This window comes from Mesocricetus auratus, unplaced genomic scaffold (assembly GCF_017639785.1).
Source record: "Mesocricetus auratus isolate SY011 unplaced genomic scaffold, BCM_Maur_2.0 Super-Scaffold_100676, whole genome shotgun sequence".
NCBI classification, from domain to species: domain Eukaryota; kingdom Metazoa; phylum Chordata; class Mammalia; order Rodentia; family Cricetidae; genus Mesocricetus; species Mesocricetus auratus.
In genome coordinates, this window is record NW_024429266.1 from 77,550,135 (window position 1) to 77,569,693 (window position 19,559).

Genomic DNA, 19,559 nt, shown 5'->3' on the forward strand with positions numbered 1-19,559 from the left:
AAAAGAGACTGGACAATTCCAAGGTGGAATGGACAGTGTTGAGCCCTGCATGAGCAGTGAGTCAAAGCAAGGATAGCTCAGGTTTAGGATAGGGATAAGAACTATCTCAGACAATGAATAAAACAAGAGCCTGACATGCCTATTTTTGGCAAGTTAGATAAACACATTCTCCAGTTGCTAAAAATTAACTTTCCAAAATAGACAAATGTGGTAGAGCCAGCCATATAGCATAAAATAGCATTTCCATTGCATAATATTAACACACATACATACATAACACAAAATTAGCAGCACACATCACCAAGAGATAATTGTAAGGCAAGAGAAAAATGTATTCCAAAAGATGACATGAAATTATTATCTATTCTCTAAAAAGTAAGATAATAACTCCAAACAGATATCCAACCTTAAAAAAAGCTGTGGCCCAGCTACAATGCTAAATATTAACATAGTCACAGATGGAAAATGCACACTTCTGAGAGATGGTAGTGACAATGGTGACATAGTTGTGATTGGAAAGAAACCAACTTTCTCCCATTGTAGAAGGTATGTAGCTTCAGTATGTGTGCCTGCACAGGGGAAAGGTGTTTTATGTGTACATGGACCACTCGGTCTATACACAATACCTTTTCCACAAACAACTGTCTGCGTACTGTGCACAATGAAAGAATTAGACTCACTACTCTAAGTGCTCTTTCAGAAAATATGAAGGTCTTATTTCCTGTTTGGAGAATTCTAAACTTCAAGAAAAGGCAGCACTATTCACAGATGAAGAACACATGCAAAGGATTTTTATTAGAACTTTCTTCTCTCCTGGAGGCATTTGTGCTTTGGAGTGAAATCGTGCTCCATGAATATTTAACCCAAATCCTAGAAGCTGTTTGTAGATGTATAAAACATGTGATAAAGGATAGGAGGTGGGCACTTTTTTTTTAAACCACAGTGTTTTCACCAAGGAGGGTTTACATTTTGCATGAAGCAGAAACAACATTAACTAGACTATGAAAAATTGAAGGAATAGATTTCTAAAGAAACTAATTTTTGTGTATGTATGTATGTATGTTTGTGTGTATGAAGCTACACACATTTGTGTGTTCATGCATGTGGAAGTCAGATGTAAGTCTCAGGCATGGTTCCTAAGGAACTGTCCTTATGGTTTGTTTTCATGTTCTTTTTAACACTTTTGTGACACTTTATTTGTGTGTCTGTGTTTGTGTGGTCACACACTGTGTGTGCATGTAAACACACAGGGAATAGGCTTTATTTTTGTACTACACGGGTCTGGTGCTGAACTCAGCTCATCTGGCTTGGTGCTGGCTTTTTGTTTTAAGTTTTGATATTATAATATAGCATTTCTCCCTCCAAGCCCTTTCATATATCCCTCCTCACTGCCCTACAACGTCCCTGTCTAGAGAAGACCAACTCTCTCACTCCCCGCACTCCTCAGTTGCCTATGGTTTGTTGTAAGGTTGAGATTTCATGGGCCTTGTTCAGCGCATATCTGGACAGTCATGCTGGTGAGAACTTACGGGGGTGGCTTCTCATATTACTAGGAGATACAGTCTCACAGCAAACCCTGGTCCTCTGGCTCTTACAGTCTTTCTGTCCCTATTCTGCAATGTTCCCTGAGCCTGAAGTGCAGGACTGTTTTATAGACGTATCTGATGGGAGTAGGCTCCACAACTCTGCAATTTGATTGGTTGTCATTTTTTATAGTGGTCTCCATCTGTTGCCGAGATGTTTCATTGATGTTATATGAAAACAACACTTATCTGAGGACTTATGAGCAAATGTTTATAGATTATTGCTACAGATTATGCTGGTTTAGTAAAACTGGTTGTAGATTCTCCATCAATATCCATGACTTCACTAGCACTGAGAAGTTAGCTGTGTTTCCTGTACCAGGCATGATGTCCCTTTTATTGAGTGGGTCTTAAGTCTAGCTAGAGAGTTGATGGTTATCATCAAGATTTGCACGTCAGTCACCCTTTAGGGTGTGAACTTACAGCGATCCAAAAGACAAAGACCACGTAACTGAAACCCCAATACCATACACAAGAAGTCCTTTTTTGAGTCATTACCCAGGGCTGTCCAAGAGACTCCCAAAACATACAGCCTATTGCTGCTGCCCTTGGATGCTCTCTAGAGATAGAAGGTGAGTCTCTGTTGCTAAAGACACAACACACTTCAGAAATAGGGTCCAGGGACCCCTGAGCTGGAACTGATCTGAATGCTTCCTCCCTGAAGATTAGCTTCCATGGTGTCAAAAGGCACCATGCATGCTTCCAAAAGGATGCAACCAACAGCCCTGCCCAGCTCTAATGCCTATATGACCACATCAACCATCAGCAAGGCTTAGTGTTTTTTAAAGACAGTCTTTCAGTGGGACCTAGGGCTTGCTGAGTAGGCTAGGCTGGCTAACCAGTCAACACCAAGGATCTACCCGCCTCTGCCTACCTAGAACTTTTCACATGGGTGCCAGAAGTTAAACTCGGGTCTGCATACTTACACAGTGAGGACTTACTGACTCAGCTATCTCCCCAGCCCCTACAAACTAATTTTTAAGACAAGTACAGTAATGAATGGCGAATCTTTTCTTCAGAATGCATAAAATGGATAGAATTGTCAGAAACAACCATCTTAACACCCTGTGAATTGGCCAGAGTCATACAACAAATTTGAAAGCAGTATCTTCAAGAGAAATTTTTGGAAGTCTTCTGTTTCAGCCTGGAGCTGCCACCTGTCCCTTCCCCCTGGCTCCAGCATGTGGCAGTTCAGCTGAAAAAAAAGTGTGCTATGAGTTGTACCTATCAGAGAGGTCTGACATCATTCTGAGAAGACATGGGAAAAACAACAAGAAACCAACCAGGCAAGCAAACAAAAATAAAAACAACCCATACCCAGGAACATTGACCAAAACAATAGAGATTTCAGTATCAAACAATTAGGGAAAGCCTAAGATCATACCATTGGCTGGGGTAAGCACCACACCATCAGACCAAAGAGAAGTTAAACAGTGTGACAATCTGGGGGCTGTGTCCCCTATGTGACCCTGAGAAGCTCCTCCATTTTCCTGGCAGGTTTGAAGACTGCATGCATGTACACAGTTGTAAACATGCTCAGAAGAGAGCAGCACAGGCCTTGTGTAACTTCGAAGCTAACTGAAGATGAGGCTTTATGATACAGGGTAGAAATGTGAACTTTTTGCACAGTGAATGATGAATTTCAATCCAAAAACCAATCAAGAGCTGAACACAGACAACAGCTGCTACATGTTTTTAGAAGGCCAGCCTCCCCAGTCCAGGTAAACCATCAGACGATTAAAAGATCACAGCCACGACCACAGCTGCAGGTGTTAGAACCGAATGCTTTGTTATAATATACTCTCTAAATGTCCAAAAAAAAAGTCACGAGATATACAAAAGAACAGACAAGAGACAACCTCTGAGTGGAGTCAGATGTTGGAGACAGTGGCCAAAAACCAAGTATAGTTTAAAATAAAAAAGGAAACAAGGCGGTGGTGGCTCACACCTTTAATCCCAGCACTCGGGAGGCAGAGGTAGGCGGATCTCTGTGAGTTCGAGCCCAGCCTGGTCTACAAGAGCTAGTTCCAGGACAGTCTCCAAAGCCACAGAGAAACCCTGTCTCAAAAACAACACCAAAAAAAAGAGAGAGAGAGAGAAACAAGGTTAACAATAAACAAAATGACAATATCTTGCCAAACAAAAAATGTTAATAAAAGTATAGAAAATGGTTAAAGTAACCAAGCAGAAATTTTGTAGGTGAAAAGTGAAATGAAAAAATGCACTGGGGAGTCTCAGTAATGGATTTGATGTTATGAAAGAATAAATGAATTCTAGGATAAGTCCAACAAGTTCACTTGATGTCAATATTTCAAGGGAAATACCTTTAGTGAAATATAGAAAAAAATATATAGAAAAAAAGAAAAAATGTAGGGGCTGTAGCTAAGGCAGTACACAGAGGAACCCAGTTGGCGGAGCACTGTTAATAGAACAAGACAAGACAAGACAGCAAATAAGCCCAAACTAATAAAAAGAAGGAAATAATCAATTTGAGAAATGGGGAGGGGGGTCAATGAAAGAGGAAACAGATAGAGAAAAATCAAAGGTAGAAAGGTTTTGAGAGAATATCAGAATATGTCAAAACTCTAGGTGGATTGATGAAAAAATGATGAGAAGACAGACAGACAGACAGACAGACAGACAGACCACACACAGGCAAGAATGAATGAACAACATCACCACTGAAATTATAAATATTAAAATTAAATTAAAGGCATTAAAGGAAGCTGGACAGTGGTGGCACAGGCCTTTAATCCCAGCAGTCAGGAGGCAGAGGCAAGTACATCTCTCTGAGTTAGAGGCCAGCCTGGTTTACAGAGTGAGTTCCAGAACAGTCAAAGCTGCATAGTGACACCCTATCTCAAAAAGGGGGGGGCTAAAGAAAATATCATGAAGAACTTTATGCTAACAGATCATATAGTTGAGATGAAATGGACAAATTCCTATGAAGAAAAAATTCAAGCATCTGAATTCTAAAAGAAATAGAACCTTTGAACAGACCCATAGTGAAATACTTGAATTTGTAATTTAAAATACTTCCACAGTTAAAATCCAAGGCCCAATTATTTTTCTAGGGACAGATTCTACAAGTCATGTACAAAAGAAAAATAACTTCAGCTCTCCCAGAAAACAAAGCCAGAGGGAATATTTTCAAGTTATTCTGTGACCATGTAAATGTGTACCCAAACCAAAGACATTAAAATACAAACACATATGCACAATTTAAGAGTAAGTACTAAGGAAAAAAAACTCATATTTTTAATGTTCCTTGTAGGAACACAGCAAAACCCTAAGCAGAATATTAGCAAAGTGAAACCAATAATATACAAAAAGATTGCACCAACTAACATTTGTTCCAGGAATGTAAGACTGGTTTAATATCAGAATGTCATTTAATAAAATAGAATTTAAAAAGCATACAATCATGTGAACAAAAACTAGAAAGCATTTCTTTCCAAAATCCAGCATCTCTTTAGGATTAGAAAATATAACAGGATCTGGAAAGATGGCTCAGAAATTTATGAGCACAAGGTGCACTCTCCCAAAATACCAGAGTTTGGTTCCCAGCAGCCAGATGGATGCTCACAACTGGGGGTTCTGAAAGTTCCACACACTCCTCTCCTGGCCTGTGAGGGTGCCAGACACTCCTTTAGTACAGAAACATAAGTGCAAACAAAATACCCACACATGCAAAGTACAATTTCGTAAGTACTAGAGAAAGCATAAAACCCTCTGTCTTTCCCAGAAGTCTGAAGGCCCTTGTGGACCTGGCATGTAAAGTTTCAGGGAAGGTTTGCTGGTCCACAGCCTTGATGGATGGCCGGGAGTCTAGGACAATTGCTCAGCAGTGTACCATTTCTACATAGAAGGAAACACACACACACACACACACACACACACACACACACACACACACACACACACACACTGAATGAAACATGTACAGACTTGCAAAAACAGTAAAACACTACATTTTTCTCCTGGTAAGATTGGGCTGAAGGCAAAAGTGCCAGTTCTGGTCATCGCTGTTTGCTTTGTTCTAGAAGTTCTAGGCAGTTCAGGGAAGACAAAAAAGGCTAGGGATGAGAACTTTATTAAAAGCATCCTTATAGACTTATGATCCTGTATGTGAAACTGAGGAATGTATGTGCATGAGTATATACATGCACATGTATGCACACACGCACACATACACAAAACTACTAGAAGTATTGAAGGAATCAGTGAGGTTGCAGAATAAAATTTTAACATACCAAAATCAATAATATTTCTACATATTAGTGAATATCCAAAATTGAAACTAGAAATCTATTTTTAAACAAAATGTTTAAAATATGTAGAATATGTATTCTACAACAACCAACACTCAGGGGCTTGCAGGATGGCTCAGTTGGTAAGAGCCTCTTGCCAACAATCATGGAGAGAAGGGAAAATCAACTCCTACAAGTTGCCCTTTGACCTCCACAGGCAGGCCAAGATATGTGTGTGTGCACACACATAATAAATAAATGTAAAAAAAATCACCAGTCAGTTATGTATCTCAGTGGTAAAGTACTTCCCACAAGTGCAAGGCCCCAGAACCTTCTACACAACTCAGTCACAGAAAAACGTTGAACAGGACTTGTAGGCTGGGGTAGGACTCAGTGGTAGAGGACTTTCCTACCCTGCAGGAGACCCCGAGTCAATTCCTAGTACCATGGAGAGTGGGTCAAACGAACGTTAACTACATTTAGAGGAATTGTGGCTAATTTAGTTTTTCATTGTATTAGTTAAAATTTTAGTAGTGGATTCACATGGATTTATATTCAGGAAACAAATGGTAAACATTAAACTCTTTGGTTTCATTGAGAAAGTATCTCACATGTCATTACCAGTGTAGTAGCTGAAGCTTGGTTTTAGGGTGGCCAACCACTGTTTGAATGTCTGGGCTGCTTTCTAGGATAAGACCTAGGGGAAATGATCTAACCTCTCATCCTCCATTTCCTCATCTATACAATGGCACATGTCTGAAGGGTGCCATGAAGATGAATAGATGCTCACAAAATCGCTAGTAAATTCACACTGCCCAGCATTCAGCATGGTCGTTCACACCATTGTGGTTGTTCTGTTAAGGTAGTCTTGTTTTCCTATGAGGAAATGATTATTTTTTTCCCTTGACTGTCATTTCCTTCCTTTCTGTGACTTCAAACCACCAGAGTAACGAACACACTGGCTAGAAGGCTTGGGCGAAGAAAACAGAAACCATCACTGGGGCAGCTCTCGCCTGAGCCTTTACATCTACGAATGGCATCAGTTCTTAAGGCCACTGGCTCAGTGTTCAGGTACCAGGTGCCATCTGGGGAAGAGGCAGTGTAGCTTTTACCAGAGCTGGCAGCATCCCTTGACTTTAAGCACTGCAAGACTGTGCAGTCAAAGGACTGGCTGGCTGTAGCAGTAAATGTGCTGGCGTGGGTTCTGGAAGAACTGATCATGTTCACGAGCCTCAATTTAGTACCATGTGATTGTCTCCTACATGTGACTAGCTTGATGAGTCATCAGCTGCAACCCAGACTCTGAGAGGTCAGAGGCCAGCAGATGACAATGTTCTTTAGTCACTTCTAAGTCTTCTGGCACCAGCTCCAAAATCTTCTCCTAGACCCAAAATGGTTCTGCAGGCTACCCAAATCTCAGTGGCAACAAGGATCCCCCCCATGTGCTTGCTAGTCTTATACTTGCAGTTGAATCTGAGAACCAATAGGTGTGTGCAAATTAAAAGTTTTCATCTTAGTCTGTCTCACAAAAACACAAGAGAAGAATTTCCTAAAAGCAATAAGAACTTTGAGACTTAGATTGAAAACTCTATCAACGTTGCAAAGAGTGATGAAAAATTTAAAATACTTCTGTATCCTGTAGGAAAATGAACCTTGATTAGAGGTTTAGTAACAAAATAACTATCTGTTAATAGAGAATATGTGTGTGTGTGTGTGTGTGTGCGTGTGTGTGTGTGTGTGTGTGTGTGTGTGTGTGTGTTTACTGCAAGGAGGGAGCAGCCTTATATGCAGACTTACAGCACAGTAGAGTAGAGAAACCCCAGGTGTAAGAGTCCATGTTTTCATAGGTAGAGGTTGATGCCAGTGGTGCAAGGCCGGTGATGTAAGCCAGGACAAGAAAACAGGATGCACCTGTGGTTACTGGCTAACAAGTAACTCACAGAGACCCCGTGGGGGCTGGGTTCCAACAAAAGTCAGCATCACATGTTGAACTAAACTCTTAAGCAAACACAGCAAGAACATAGTTAATGTTTGCTTAGTTTATATTTGCATAGCTCCAGCGATTATGATAATCAGTTGAAAATGCAGAATATATCTTTCTAAATTGACTGACTATAATTTTCAAATGGACTAAATAGACTTATCATGTATTTTAGCAAAATTTAAAAATCAATTTTAAGAGTACATTTTTATTTATTATTATTGTGAGGTGTGGCAGTCAGAGGACAACTTGCAGGAGTTGGTTTTCTCCTTTAATCATGGGTTCCAAGTTCTGGCGATCAAATTCAGGACATTGGGCTTGTATGGCAAGTGCTTTTCTCCAATGACATCTCACAGGCTCCTAAATGAATATATTTTTAAAAGAAATCAGTTACACACATGCAAGTAACATTATACAGGTTGCAATTATATTTAGGAATATATTATATATGTATATGTATGTAGCAACATTTAATGAAAAAAGAGATCATGAACTTGAAAGAGAGCAATTAGGGTATATGAGAGGGTTTGGAGGGAGGAAAGGTAAGGGGAAATGATGTAATCATAATCTCAGAAATAAAATAATCTTAAAAAGTAATCAGATTTACCTAGGACTTAACTAAATCTACTTTTTATTTTGTTTGTGCAAAGGTTTGAAACCATTCCTTTAAAATTGATAAGTAACACTTAAAACTGAATAATTATAAAAATTCTTCCAACTATTTTTATAAAATAAGGTTTCAGTCTTGGTATGGTCTCAGCACTTGTGTGTTCAAGGTCAGCCTTGTTTGCATACTGAATTCCAGGCCAGGCAGTGAGACCCTGTTTCCAGAGATATCTTGTGAGAAACTGTCTCAAGAAAATGAAAAGGCTCATATATCCTAGGCTGGCCTCAAACTTACTATGTAGCTGAGGATAACCTTGCAAATTTGATCCTCCTACCTCCCAGTGCTAGGGTTACAACTGAGTGTCACTAGGCCAGGCTTTATGTAACCCTGGGGATGGAACTGGGGTCTTCATGCATTCTAGAGAATTACTCTCTCAAGCGAGCTACATTAAGTCTGTTCCAGCGTGCAGTAGTCTTGCAGTATTGTTTCATATCAATATTATTTACATTAATATGATATATAATTTCAAAGAACATGAAGAGCAGGCTGAGTCATCATTATAGGTCATATCATTACCCCAATTGGTAGCACTCAGAGGGAATGGTTACTCTGACTTACCTATAAGGTTCTGGTAAAACAGATTTTTATTCAGTTCCAATATGGGAACAGCCCTGTCGTCATGATGGTAGGTAGCAAGCCTGCCTCCATTTCTCACAGTAACTCACAAGGACACTGGAGTCTTTGTCAAGACTGATTCTCTGAGTTACAGCTACAGAGTGAAAATCTGACAGATGAAAGGGAATTCTTTATGAAAGTAAAAGACAGACCAAAAGAACGAACTCTTCTCCAGGGCAGAGTGGGTGTTAGCAGTGACAGAAAGTTATATGCATGGCTGTAGGAGCTGATCACACCAGGAGTATGGAGTCAGCTTTACCCTGTGAACATGCTGTCCATTTTCCGGTTTCAGATGACAAGCAGCCTCTTGGATCTGTTTTGAAAGAAGGCAGATAAAACGATCAACTAATGAAGAGAATTGAATTCTGGTAGTCCAGGCAGGATGGCATCTTCTTGGCACTCCACTGTACTATTGTGCCCTATGATTTTCTCCAGCCTCCCTTCAGGGTTCCGCTGATGGTGACCTTGTTTGGACTTGGCTCTGTCTCAGGTTTCCTTTGTAACACATTGACAAACCGATTCTTGGGACACCTTGTGAGTCTGCAAGTCATGACCAGTTAGTTCTGTCCAGCTTTACTCCCTAAGTTTTTTTGAAAGGTCAATAACTTGAGGTAACACATTCAGAAAAACAGCTCTCCACCTTTTTAAGCCCCTTTACAAATCTTATATCTTGGTTTGAAGGGACTTTGAATAATGTTTTGTCCCACTTAGAAAACTGGTTGATGAATGTGTTAAGCTATACTTGCAGAGTGGAAACTGTGGCAGAGCACACTTAACAACAGAAATACATTCTGAGAAACGCATGGCTAGCTGATGTTACTGTCTGAACGCTACAGAATGCATCCAGATGACTTCCCAACACAACCAAGACACACAATAAACATGAGTCTGGTGTGAGTGTGCCACAGCACTCTGTTATGTATAGGTAGGGCACTCCAAAATAACCAAGTATAGTACATGCACCAGGAGCAAACACTTACCATCTTCAAGCAATGTACATACTACATACAGCTGCATGTGTTACACTTTCATATGGTGGGCAGCACCATGGGCTTATTATACCAGAATCATCACAAGTAAGTCAGGAATGTATTGTGCTGATGTTATAATGGCTGTGAAACTACTAAGTGGTAAGAAGGTTTCCATTTCATTATAGTCACATCGACGTATAGTGACTGAGTTGTGTATCAATGGAGCCTGGCTCTGTACTATCTTCATGAATCCTCTGGATGTGTACTTGGGAACTCTAGACTCTTCATTTTATTTTGAAAAAACATTCACACCAAGAGAAAACTGAAACAGTACATTGTTTACCCCTCTTAGATTGTGTTAATATTTTATTACATTTACTTTGGCTTTTCTATTAATTTTCCTGCATCACGGCATTCCAACCTTTGGTGTTTCTGTATACGTCTCTCGAAGACAGGCTTTTTCCTACAAGCTACCTTGTTATTACTTTACCTAAGAAAGTTAGCATTGATTGAGGCAAAAAGTGTCTAATACGCTCATAGTTTAATTATCTAATTACCCCCAAATGCCTTTTAGAGTTTTAATTCAAGGAACCAATAAAATCAAGCATTATATCTAGTTGTCATCTCTCTTGAGAATCCTTTCATCTAGAACAGTATCCTGTATTTACTTTGATGGTTTGATATTTTGAATTAAATACTGAGATAATCCCAAATAATGTCCCATATTTCCTCATGATTACATTCATTTTTACATATTTTGACATGAATATAAGGTGTGCATATTTCTAGTAGCACTCTTCATATGACAAAGGAAAATATTAGTGTTCCATTGTTGCTAATACTATCTGTGACATCCTGGCTTTGATGCCATTCGTTAGATTTCTTCCTATAAAATATATTTTTCTTTGTTTTAAAATACCTTTTAGATTTACCTACTTTTTGTATGCAAATTTTTTGTTTATGTGTACATGTGTGCTCAGGGCACCAGATGTTTGACAGGAGTTATGGAGAGTAGTAAGCAGCTATGAGGGTGATGGAAATTGAACCTGGGTCTTCTGCAAGTGCAAGAAGAGCTCTTAACGGCTGAGCCTAGCTTCTATTTTCTTGCCGAGGTGATGGAGAACATGTACTTTGTTTCCCAACAACTTTGCATCCAACAGTAATCGGATCAAAACCAATAGTTACAATTGAGGGTTACAAATGTTACCTTGGATATTCTCTGCCTTTTCCAGTAGAGTTTTCCAGCAGCCACACCCACTCCTTTTTACCCCCATGGGTTATAGTTTTTAATCCTTTAATATCATTGCATTATTTTTGACACTCAGAATTCCTCAGACTTAACAAGTTGGAGTTCATCTGTCCTGTGACACGACCTGTTTCGAACTAAGCAGCAGAAATTTAGATTTGTATATTTCTAACAGAAGTCAGAGAACTTTCCAAAAGAAATAATTTATTATCAAGTTTACTTTTCAACAGTCAACGATCATGGATTTCATTTTCCTAAAAATTTCAATGTGCAGTGTTTGAGAACAAAGGCATTCTGGTCAAGTTAGGCCCACAGAATCTTTTTGACATGCAGAATCAAAACTCCAGGGAAACTCTCAATTCAGTTCAAGGCTGGCTACCAGCAAGGATGGCTTCCACTACAGTTGGAAACAGAGTCCCAGGCTACCAGTGAAAATACTGTCACAGAAACAGTACTTGTGATTTTTTTCTCAACTGCCTTATACTTTCAGAAACTGTGACAAAAAATTATCTTTTAAATTTTAGTATGTAATTTTAAGTTGTATGTCAACAAATAATTAGCTTGTGTGATTTTAAGATCTTTTGATAAAGTTTTCAAATGTGCTTTAAAAATTAACATCCGCATATACCTGCCTGAACAGAAAATTACTTTTGAAATATACTCATGACATTTTAAGTGATAAAAAGGCAGGCAAACGTACAATGACATTGACATGTACTTTGTTTTCTTGGCATCCATGCTTCCTGTCCTTCTTTGTTACAACCCCTGATGTCTTTTCTGGGGATCCTTACAACTCTGAAGAGGCTAACCCCACTTGTCTGGACCCAGAGATTGATCAAGGGTGAACACACAACTTGGGCAAGGGGAATAAGGGAGAGCCTCGGGCTTGGCCTGAAGATGCTGATCCATTCTGTCTTTCCTGCTAGACATGGACAAAAAGACTCCATGACCCAAAAACTTCTGACCTTTACCTCTGTTCTATTGTTCATTCAGCTGTTTATTTCACAATCATTTATGAACATCTACCACATGCTAAATGGAATGAACAGGTGAACAGCTGGTAAAATATGAAGTTGAATAAAACATGGCTAGTCAATTGACATTTATATCCCAGCCAAGTGTGCTTAGTGGCTCCCACTTATAATCCTACTACTTGTGTGTAAGCGAATCTACGGGAGCCTAATTAAATGAGTATGAAGGATTTATTAGAAAACACTCATGGATACACAACAAAGGTAGATAGCCACTGTGGTCTTCCATTCTGCCCAGGGTGAATGGAGCCCACAGTCTGCTCTCTGACCACTACACTTGAGAGTGAGTGATTGCCCCCTCTTTCTTTATGAGAGGTCACATCCAGAGACAAGGAGCCACACCCTAAGGCCAGTACCCAAAATCTACTGGTGGAATGAATTCCTACAACACTTGTAAATTCAAGTCCAGTCTAGATGACATATTGAGAACAAGTCTTAAAAAAAAAATCAAGTGGAGGAGAGATGTTAGAATATCAGTAGATCAATATTCATGACTCACAAGACTATAGAGATGGATCAGACTGGCTGTTTTAGATGACATCTTAGCTAAGTAGAGTGCTTAAACATACAGCTCTTTAAATTATGGGTACACATATGTCTGTACCCATGAGCATGGTGCCATGGAGGACAGAGGCATCAGATGCCCCGGGGCTGGAGTTATAGGCAGTTGTGAGCTACCTGAAGTGGGTGCTGGGAGCTGAACTCCTGAACTTGGGTCCTCTGTAGGAGCAGTGCACACACTGGACTGATGAACCATCCAGACCCCCAAATGCATCCTTTTAACAGAGCAGATAATGTGAAGTATATCAGTTTATTCTGAACCACTCAGCTATTCGGGGTTTGGATAAAACTTTAAAAGTTCCTTCCATCATTGCTAGCATCTAAATCCAAGGTACAACCTTCCCTTGAAACCAGGTATCTTAATGCAGAGGAATACATACTTGAATGTTAAAAGTAACAGCATCTTTCATGTTACTTTAAATGAGAATCAAGATCATATTAAGGGCAGGACACAATAGCACCTTGTGTCCTGAAAAACTGCTTTTCAGGGGCTATTAGTCAGGGTTTTCCAGAGGAACAGGACCAATGGAATATGTACAAATAGGTTTATTAGATTGGCTTGTGCAATATGGGATTACCAGCTAGTGATAACAATGGCTGTCTCCATGCTGGAGAGACCAAGAACCTAGTAGCTTCCCAGTCTAGAACTAGATGCCTCGGCAGTCCCAATCTGACAATGAAGGAAGGACTGGAAGACCTGGAAAGTTTCTGGTCTTCAGTTTTCACTAGAAGGGTAAAACTGGGCTAGGAAGTCAGGGAAGGAGACGGCCGCAGTGGCAGGGGCAGTGGAGATATTCTCACCCGAGATAAGGGAAAGGCAGGCAGGCAGCATTCCCCTGCGCCACTTTTCATCTGGGCCGCTTTCTGGAAGATGCTGCCCTCCCTAATGGGGTGCCATCCTAAGGGGGAGGGTCTTTCACCCCTCAGTCAAGCCTCGTAAGAACTATACTCATGGATCGCCTCAGAAGCGTGTCTCTGACAGCCAAGTTTAACCATCACAATCCCAGGATGAAAAGCCTGTGTACAAAAACCACACACTTCCCATTACTGCTGCCCATCTGATTTGCTTATACATGGAATGTAAAACATCTGGGAATTTAGAGGTTTTTCCAACCAGCTGGGAGAACGTATTTCTCGAGTCACTAGAATCCCCAGGGTAGGTTCCCCCAAGTGAACACACTCCTCTTTTGCCCTGGGCTCTCCCTTACAAGCCTGGCAGCCATCATTCACTCTTGCACAGCGTGTTCTCTCACTTATCACAGGTGGAAAAAACACCTAGACCTGTGTGTGATCTACAGGGTTGAGAAAGGGCCCTGAAACAACACCCTGTGGGAATAAAATCCTCAAGCTGCTGGAGCGTAACCTGAGTCATTAAACTATTGCGTATGCTATTTATACGTGTTGTTATCAATTGTGTTTTCTTTCTTTCTTCCTTTCTTCTTTTTGGTTTTCCGAGACAGGGTTTCTCTGTGGCTTTGGAGGCTGTCCTGGATCTAGAGCTTGTAGACCAGGCTGGCCTCAAACTCACAGAGATACCCCTGCCTCTGCCTCCCAAGTGCTGGGATTAAAGGCGTGCGCCACCACCTCCCGGCTCAATTGTGTTTTCTAATGCTGGCAAAGCTACAAAGATGAAAACCCCCATTACTAATTGCAGATTTAACTCTGATGTGAGTTTGACACCAAGGAAAATGTAAAGATGTAATCAATGTAAAACTCAGTTTGGAGGTACAGCATTTATTCATTACATAAGGCATCCAAAGGCAGTGTGGGGGGTTCTCACACTATTTGTCTCTTACAGCATTCCACCCCACTCGTGATCAAGAGACCAAGCGGGAATAGTAGATTTGAGGGCAGTTGGTAGTTGAAGCTGACATTTTACTCCATTTAAGTTAGACCCTAAAAGCACAAGGGAACAGAAATTTACACGACAGGGTAGCTTTTGGTTATTTTTGCCAACCTAAAATGTGCTGTGTAATTCTCCATTTCCCAGTTTTATCACTGACAATGACTCAGGGGTCAGGTTTGTCCTGAATGGTAAAGCTGCAGCGTTGTGAGACAAGGATTCTACATACCCTGTAGACAGCCCTGCACTTTGAAACGGGCTATCGTGACTTTCACTTTTCTCACACTTGTCCTAAGGCTATGTAGCAAGAGTTCTTAATTTAAATCAGTAGGGGAAACCAAACAAAAACAAACAAACCTGCTTTTATTAACAACCCTACAAAAAAAAAAAACTGATTTTCCCCTCCAGGCCACAAGATGTATTTACAGCCATGGGCTGACAAGCAGCATGGTCAGAAATATGAAGGGAGTTCAGGTACCAGCACCAGAGAGAGATAGAGAGCATGGAGGATGGCCCTGGGAGGAATCAAGGCGACTTGATGGCTTTTTTTTAAGAGTCGGGACATTTTGGAGGTCTCCAAGCCTTAAAACATGTAATATTACTTTAAAAGTTAAAAGCTTTGTCAAGACCGTATCTTATTAAATTCTTTGAGTTACAGAAAATTCACACCATCACAAGGATTTCCAGTGTTCGCGGAACTGAAACGTAGTCAATAAATGTTTCTGAAAAATCATAGACTTGGGGCAGGAGGGTGTTCTTAAACTGAACCTTGCAAGCCAGAACCAACCATTTGGCCCAGGCATCCCTAGCTGCAAGGTCCCCACTGCTAGGTAGCCGGTCCAAATCAACACCTTGCAGCTAGCCTGAGCGTGGCGCTCGCTGCCCCAGACCGCTCCGCATGCCAACCCAGCTCCCGGATCTGCGTCCCAGCGTCCACACCGATGGCCCTGGTAAAGTTTTAGAATGTGGGAATTTCCAAAGGCTGGCATTCGCCAAGTCCACCAGGCGGCCGAGGCTCGGAACCCGCTGGTCCTGCTTCAGGGCGGCGGCTGACGCGAGATGGTCAGCATCCAGGACTGGGCCAGATCCGTCAAGAAAAGCAATCCGATTTCTCCCCTGAGACGTGAACTTTGCACGCTTCTCCACGCTCCGGCCGAGCTCACCCGCCGCGGTCCTAAGGTCCCAAGGTCCCAAACCCGCTGGAACCAAGCATTAGGACCACGGGGAGCCGACACAGCCCTGCAGCCAAGCAGGAGTTGGGCGTGGCTTCTCGGAGAGGGCGGCTCCCGAGAGAGGAACGGGCGCTTACGTCACGCGGGCTCTGAACGTTGTTTGGCTGGGGTGCCGTGCGCGGTGCCCGCCAGCGCCTCCGCCCAGCCCCGCAGCTCCTCCTCCTCCTCTCTTAGCCGCTCTGCCTGAGCTGGCTCGAGAAGGAACCGCTCTGGCCGTCGCCGCCTGCCCAGTGCGGACGCGGAGAAGGAGGCAGAAGGAGGACACGCTGGTCGGCTTGCTCCTCCCGCACCCGGCTCCCCAGCAGGCGCGGCGCCCAGGGGAGGAGCCGCCGCGGGCACGCCCCGCCTCCGGCCCGGGAGGACGACGCCGGCCGGCCACCGCCCCCTCGCCGGCGAGACCCGCCCCCGGCCCGCCCCGGCGGCATGGAGGGGCAGCGTTCCTGACTGCCGTGCCGCCGCCCGGGCTCTCGGCTCCTCCCGCCGCCCCCGCTCCCTCGCTCGCATGTCCGCGCCGCCTTAGCCGAGGATGCTGAGGATGAAGCTGCCGCCGAAATCGACGCACCCCAGCGAGCCGCCACCCGACGCGGAGGAGCCCGAGGCGGACGCGCGGCCCGGCGCAAAGGCACCGCTGCGCCGCCGCCGCGACTGCCGCCCGCCGCCGCCGCCCACGGGCCTGTCGCGGGGCCCCCCTCCGCCGCCGCCGCCGCCGCCGTCGCCGCCGCCCCGGGGGCTCGAGCCGCCTGTTGCTGACGGGCCGACGGCGGGCGCGGGCATGCCGGGCGGCGGCGGCGGGCACGCGGCGGCGCTGCGCGAGCAGGAACGGGTGTACGAGTGGTTCGGGCTGGTGCTGGGCTCGGCGCAGCGCCTGGAGTTCATGTGCGGGCTGCTGGACCTGTGCAACCCGCTGGAGCTGCGCTTTCTCGGCTCGTGCCTGGAGGACTTGGCGCGCAAGGACTACCACTACCTGCGCGACTCCGAGGCCAAGGCCAACGGCCTCTCGGACCCAGGGTCGCTGGCCGACTTCCGAGAGCCCGCCGTGCGTTCGCGCCTCATCGTGTACCTGGCGCTGCTGGGATCGGAGAACCGCGAGGCCGCCGGCCGCCTGCACCGCCTCCTGCCCCAGGTGGACGCGGTGCTCAGGAGCCTGCGCGCGACTCGGGCCGAGGGCTCGCCGGGCAGCGTGGAGGACGAGCCGGGTGGCGATGGCGGGCAGGACGCGGAGAAGGACGGCCTCGGCCCGGAAGGCGGCGGCTGCGCCGAGCTCGGGACTGAAGGCGGACTTGGCTTCAGGGCCCAGGAGGAACTGCTGCTGCTCTTCACCATGGCTTCGCTGCACCCGGCTTTCTCCTTCCACCAGCGGGTCACCCTGAGGGAGCACCTGGAGAGGCTCCGCAGCGCGCTCCGCGTGGAGCCCGAGGATCCGGAGGTGGAGCGGTGCAACTTTGCGGGCTTCAGGGCCCAGGTAAGGCGCCCGCCCTGAGATGCGAAGGAGTGGTGGTGCGGTCGCAGCTCCGGTCCCGCCCTCGGAGCCCCCCCCCCCCCCCCCATCCAGCTCTGACCCCAGCCTGGTGCAGGTGCCTGGGAATAACCACGCCGCGACTCTCGGCCCCGGGGAGCCCTAATTTTCTTGGGCGGATCAGCTCCAGTCACCCGCATACACATACTAGCCACCCGCCATAACAGAATGCTCTAGAAGTCTCCTCTACGTGCACGAGTTGCCACGAGAGACGTGGAGCTCCCTGACCTGACACCTCGGCTGAGGAGGCTTTTGGAACATTTTGTTTGGGCTTTGAGCATTTTGTGCGCTAGGTGCAAGGGAAAAAAACGAAGCAGCATAGGGGCCTGCCAACCTCAGTATACTACCCTGTCAGCCTGCTTAAAACCTCATTACTCCTTCGCACTCCCAAGGTACTGACCTTGCCTATGCAGTAAGGGACTTTTCAGGCTTAGCGTGTTCCAGTTTAAAAAAAGTTAGAATAGATCTTTTGGCTTCTACTCAGAGATCTTTTTATTCCCTGGGGAAAACAAATCTATGGAGACATATGAATTGGCTGACCTAAGTCTAACTCTGGTTGGTCATCTGGGTAAAAGGCTTGGGATGGCCCAGCCAAGTCTTTAACAAACTACCAAACAAACTTTCCTAAGGGGCTTGACTTCTGCTTCCAGATTTGGGTCTGATGATCTCTTAGGTCTTTACTATAGGCATTAACGTTGTCTTTTAGAGTTATTAAAGCACCGCATTTAGTACATAGGAATCCACTTGTCGCAAACATTAAAGGATTTTTACAGAGTTTTGAAAGCTGTTTCATTAGGCCCAATAAACCGGTTAAGGATGGCGATTTAATGGGGGATGGGGATAGGTTTCAGTTGCAGTAAAAACTAGATTAAGTTCTTATTTTGTGCATCAGATCTTTTGAAAGGTATTGGTTTGGATGTTAAGCTTTTCCACTTTAAGAAGGGGGATTTCCCTTCGCTCTTTGCTTGAAAGTTAACACGTATCTTAAGGCATTCGGTATCTAGAACTCAAATTGAGCATTGTGTTTCAGGACCCAGGACATTTAGGATCAATCTCCAAGGGCCTTACAGACAATCTAGGCCAGGTACTTCATTTTTTTTTCCGTGAGACTTTTCTACAATGACATGTTCATGCTTTATTATAAATCTTACAAAAGCCAGTACTTTGCATTTTCTTGGTGATTATAAAATCATCTTCTAGTGTCTTTCTTACCAGTACACACGTGTGTGTATTGATGGCAAAAACTTAATTCAAACTTCAGCCTACTCACCAAATATGCCTGAAAAGATACGCCAGAGCTGTTACATTTAGAACAGAAAGCATGAATTGAAGGTTAATGTGCAAATGTTCTAACATGCTTTCTTGTGACAATGTAAAGATAACAAGTGTATATCATTCTGTTCGTATTATACCAGCACAGGTCCATCAGTGCAGAATTTTAACTGTCAGGAGTATTGTAAAGCAGACTGAGGGGATAGGTATGCGCTAATTAGAGTAATGAGATTTTTATCTTGACTGCAGTGCCTGGCCTTTTCTGGCCACCAGTGAATCCTGGCAGGAGTGGACAAAGATTGGGCACCCTGCCATTAATTTCAGGAAGTGGGAGTAAAGAATAAATCCTACGAGGATTTGTGTGTGCTACACAAGACACTTGGTGGCATGCTGAGGAGCATATTTCTCCAGTAGTTGTTTAGGGTTGGTGAACAAACCGTTTATGTCTAATGACGCTGCTAAGATCCCACCTTTCGGAGGTGGGGAGTTACTGTGTGGTCTCCGAGTCCTCCAGCTGCCACTAGTTTTGGCCTTGACATTTGAGCGGATCTCGATGCTTTCAGGCTGTCATTCTTGAGGCTGCTGGTGCAGGTGGGCTGTTTTAAGTGCGGATTCCCGCTGTCTAGCCCAGCTGTTGCTGCTCGGCCCTCGATGACCTAAGCGCTCGCAAGGTAGGGGGCGGACGGGATTCCGCAGGGAGAAGGCTGGGGCGCGTGCGGGCGGCTCGTGGAGCTGGAGGCGCGGGGTCCGCCCGAGGGCGCTGGGGTCGCGCGCGGTCGCGGCCCAGACAG

The 19,559-nt window shown here is 44.2% G+C and overlaps 1 protein-coding gene and 1 long non-coding RNA gene across 12 annotated transcripts in view; one reads left to right on the forward strand and one right to left on the reverse strand.

Annotated features, from left to right (window-relative positions):
• Nucleotides 1-8,004: 8,004 nt before the first annotated feature.
• Nucleotides 8,005-17,967, reverse strand: LOC121136699. Its single transcript, XR_005873755.1, has 3 exons — nucleotides 17,897-17,967; nucleotides 9,356-9,409; nucleotides 8,005-8,174 (listed from the first exon to the last, which is right to left on the reverse strand). It is a non-coding gene; the product is annotated as an uncharacterized LOC121136699 (long non-coding RNA).
• Zcchc2 (zinc finger CCHC-type containing 2) overlaps nucleotides 16,084-19,559 on the forward strand; it is a 50,024-nt gene continuing 46,548 nt past the window's right edge. For 3 of the 11 annotated variants that reach the window (XR_005873754.1, XM_040737538.1, XM_040737536.1), the window contains exon 1: nucleotides 16,086-17,442. Coding sequence is in view for 10 of the 11 variants with exons in the window: in XM_040737538.1 (XP_040593472.1) it covers nucleotides 16,507-17,442 (936 nt within the window). In the remaining variant the exon portion in view is untranslated. Of the gene's footprint in view, nucleotides 17,443-19,559 lie in introns of all 11 variants that reach the window. The other 8 variants (XM_040737535.1, XM_040737541.1, XM_040737539.1 and 5 more) reach the window with 6 other exon arrangements.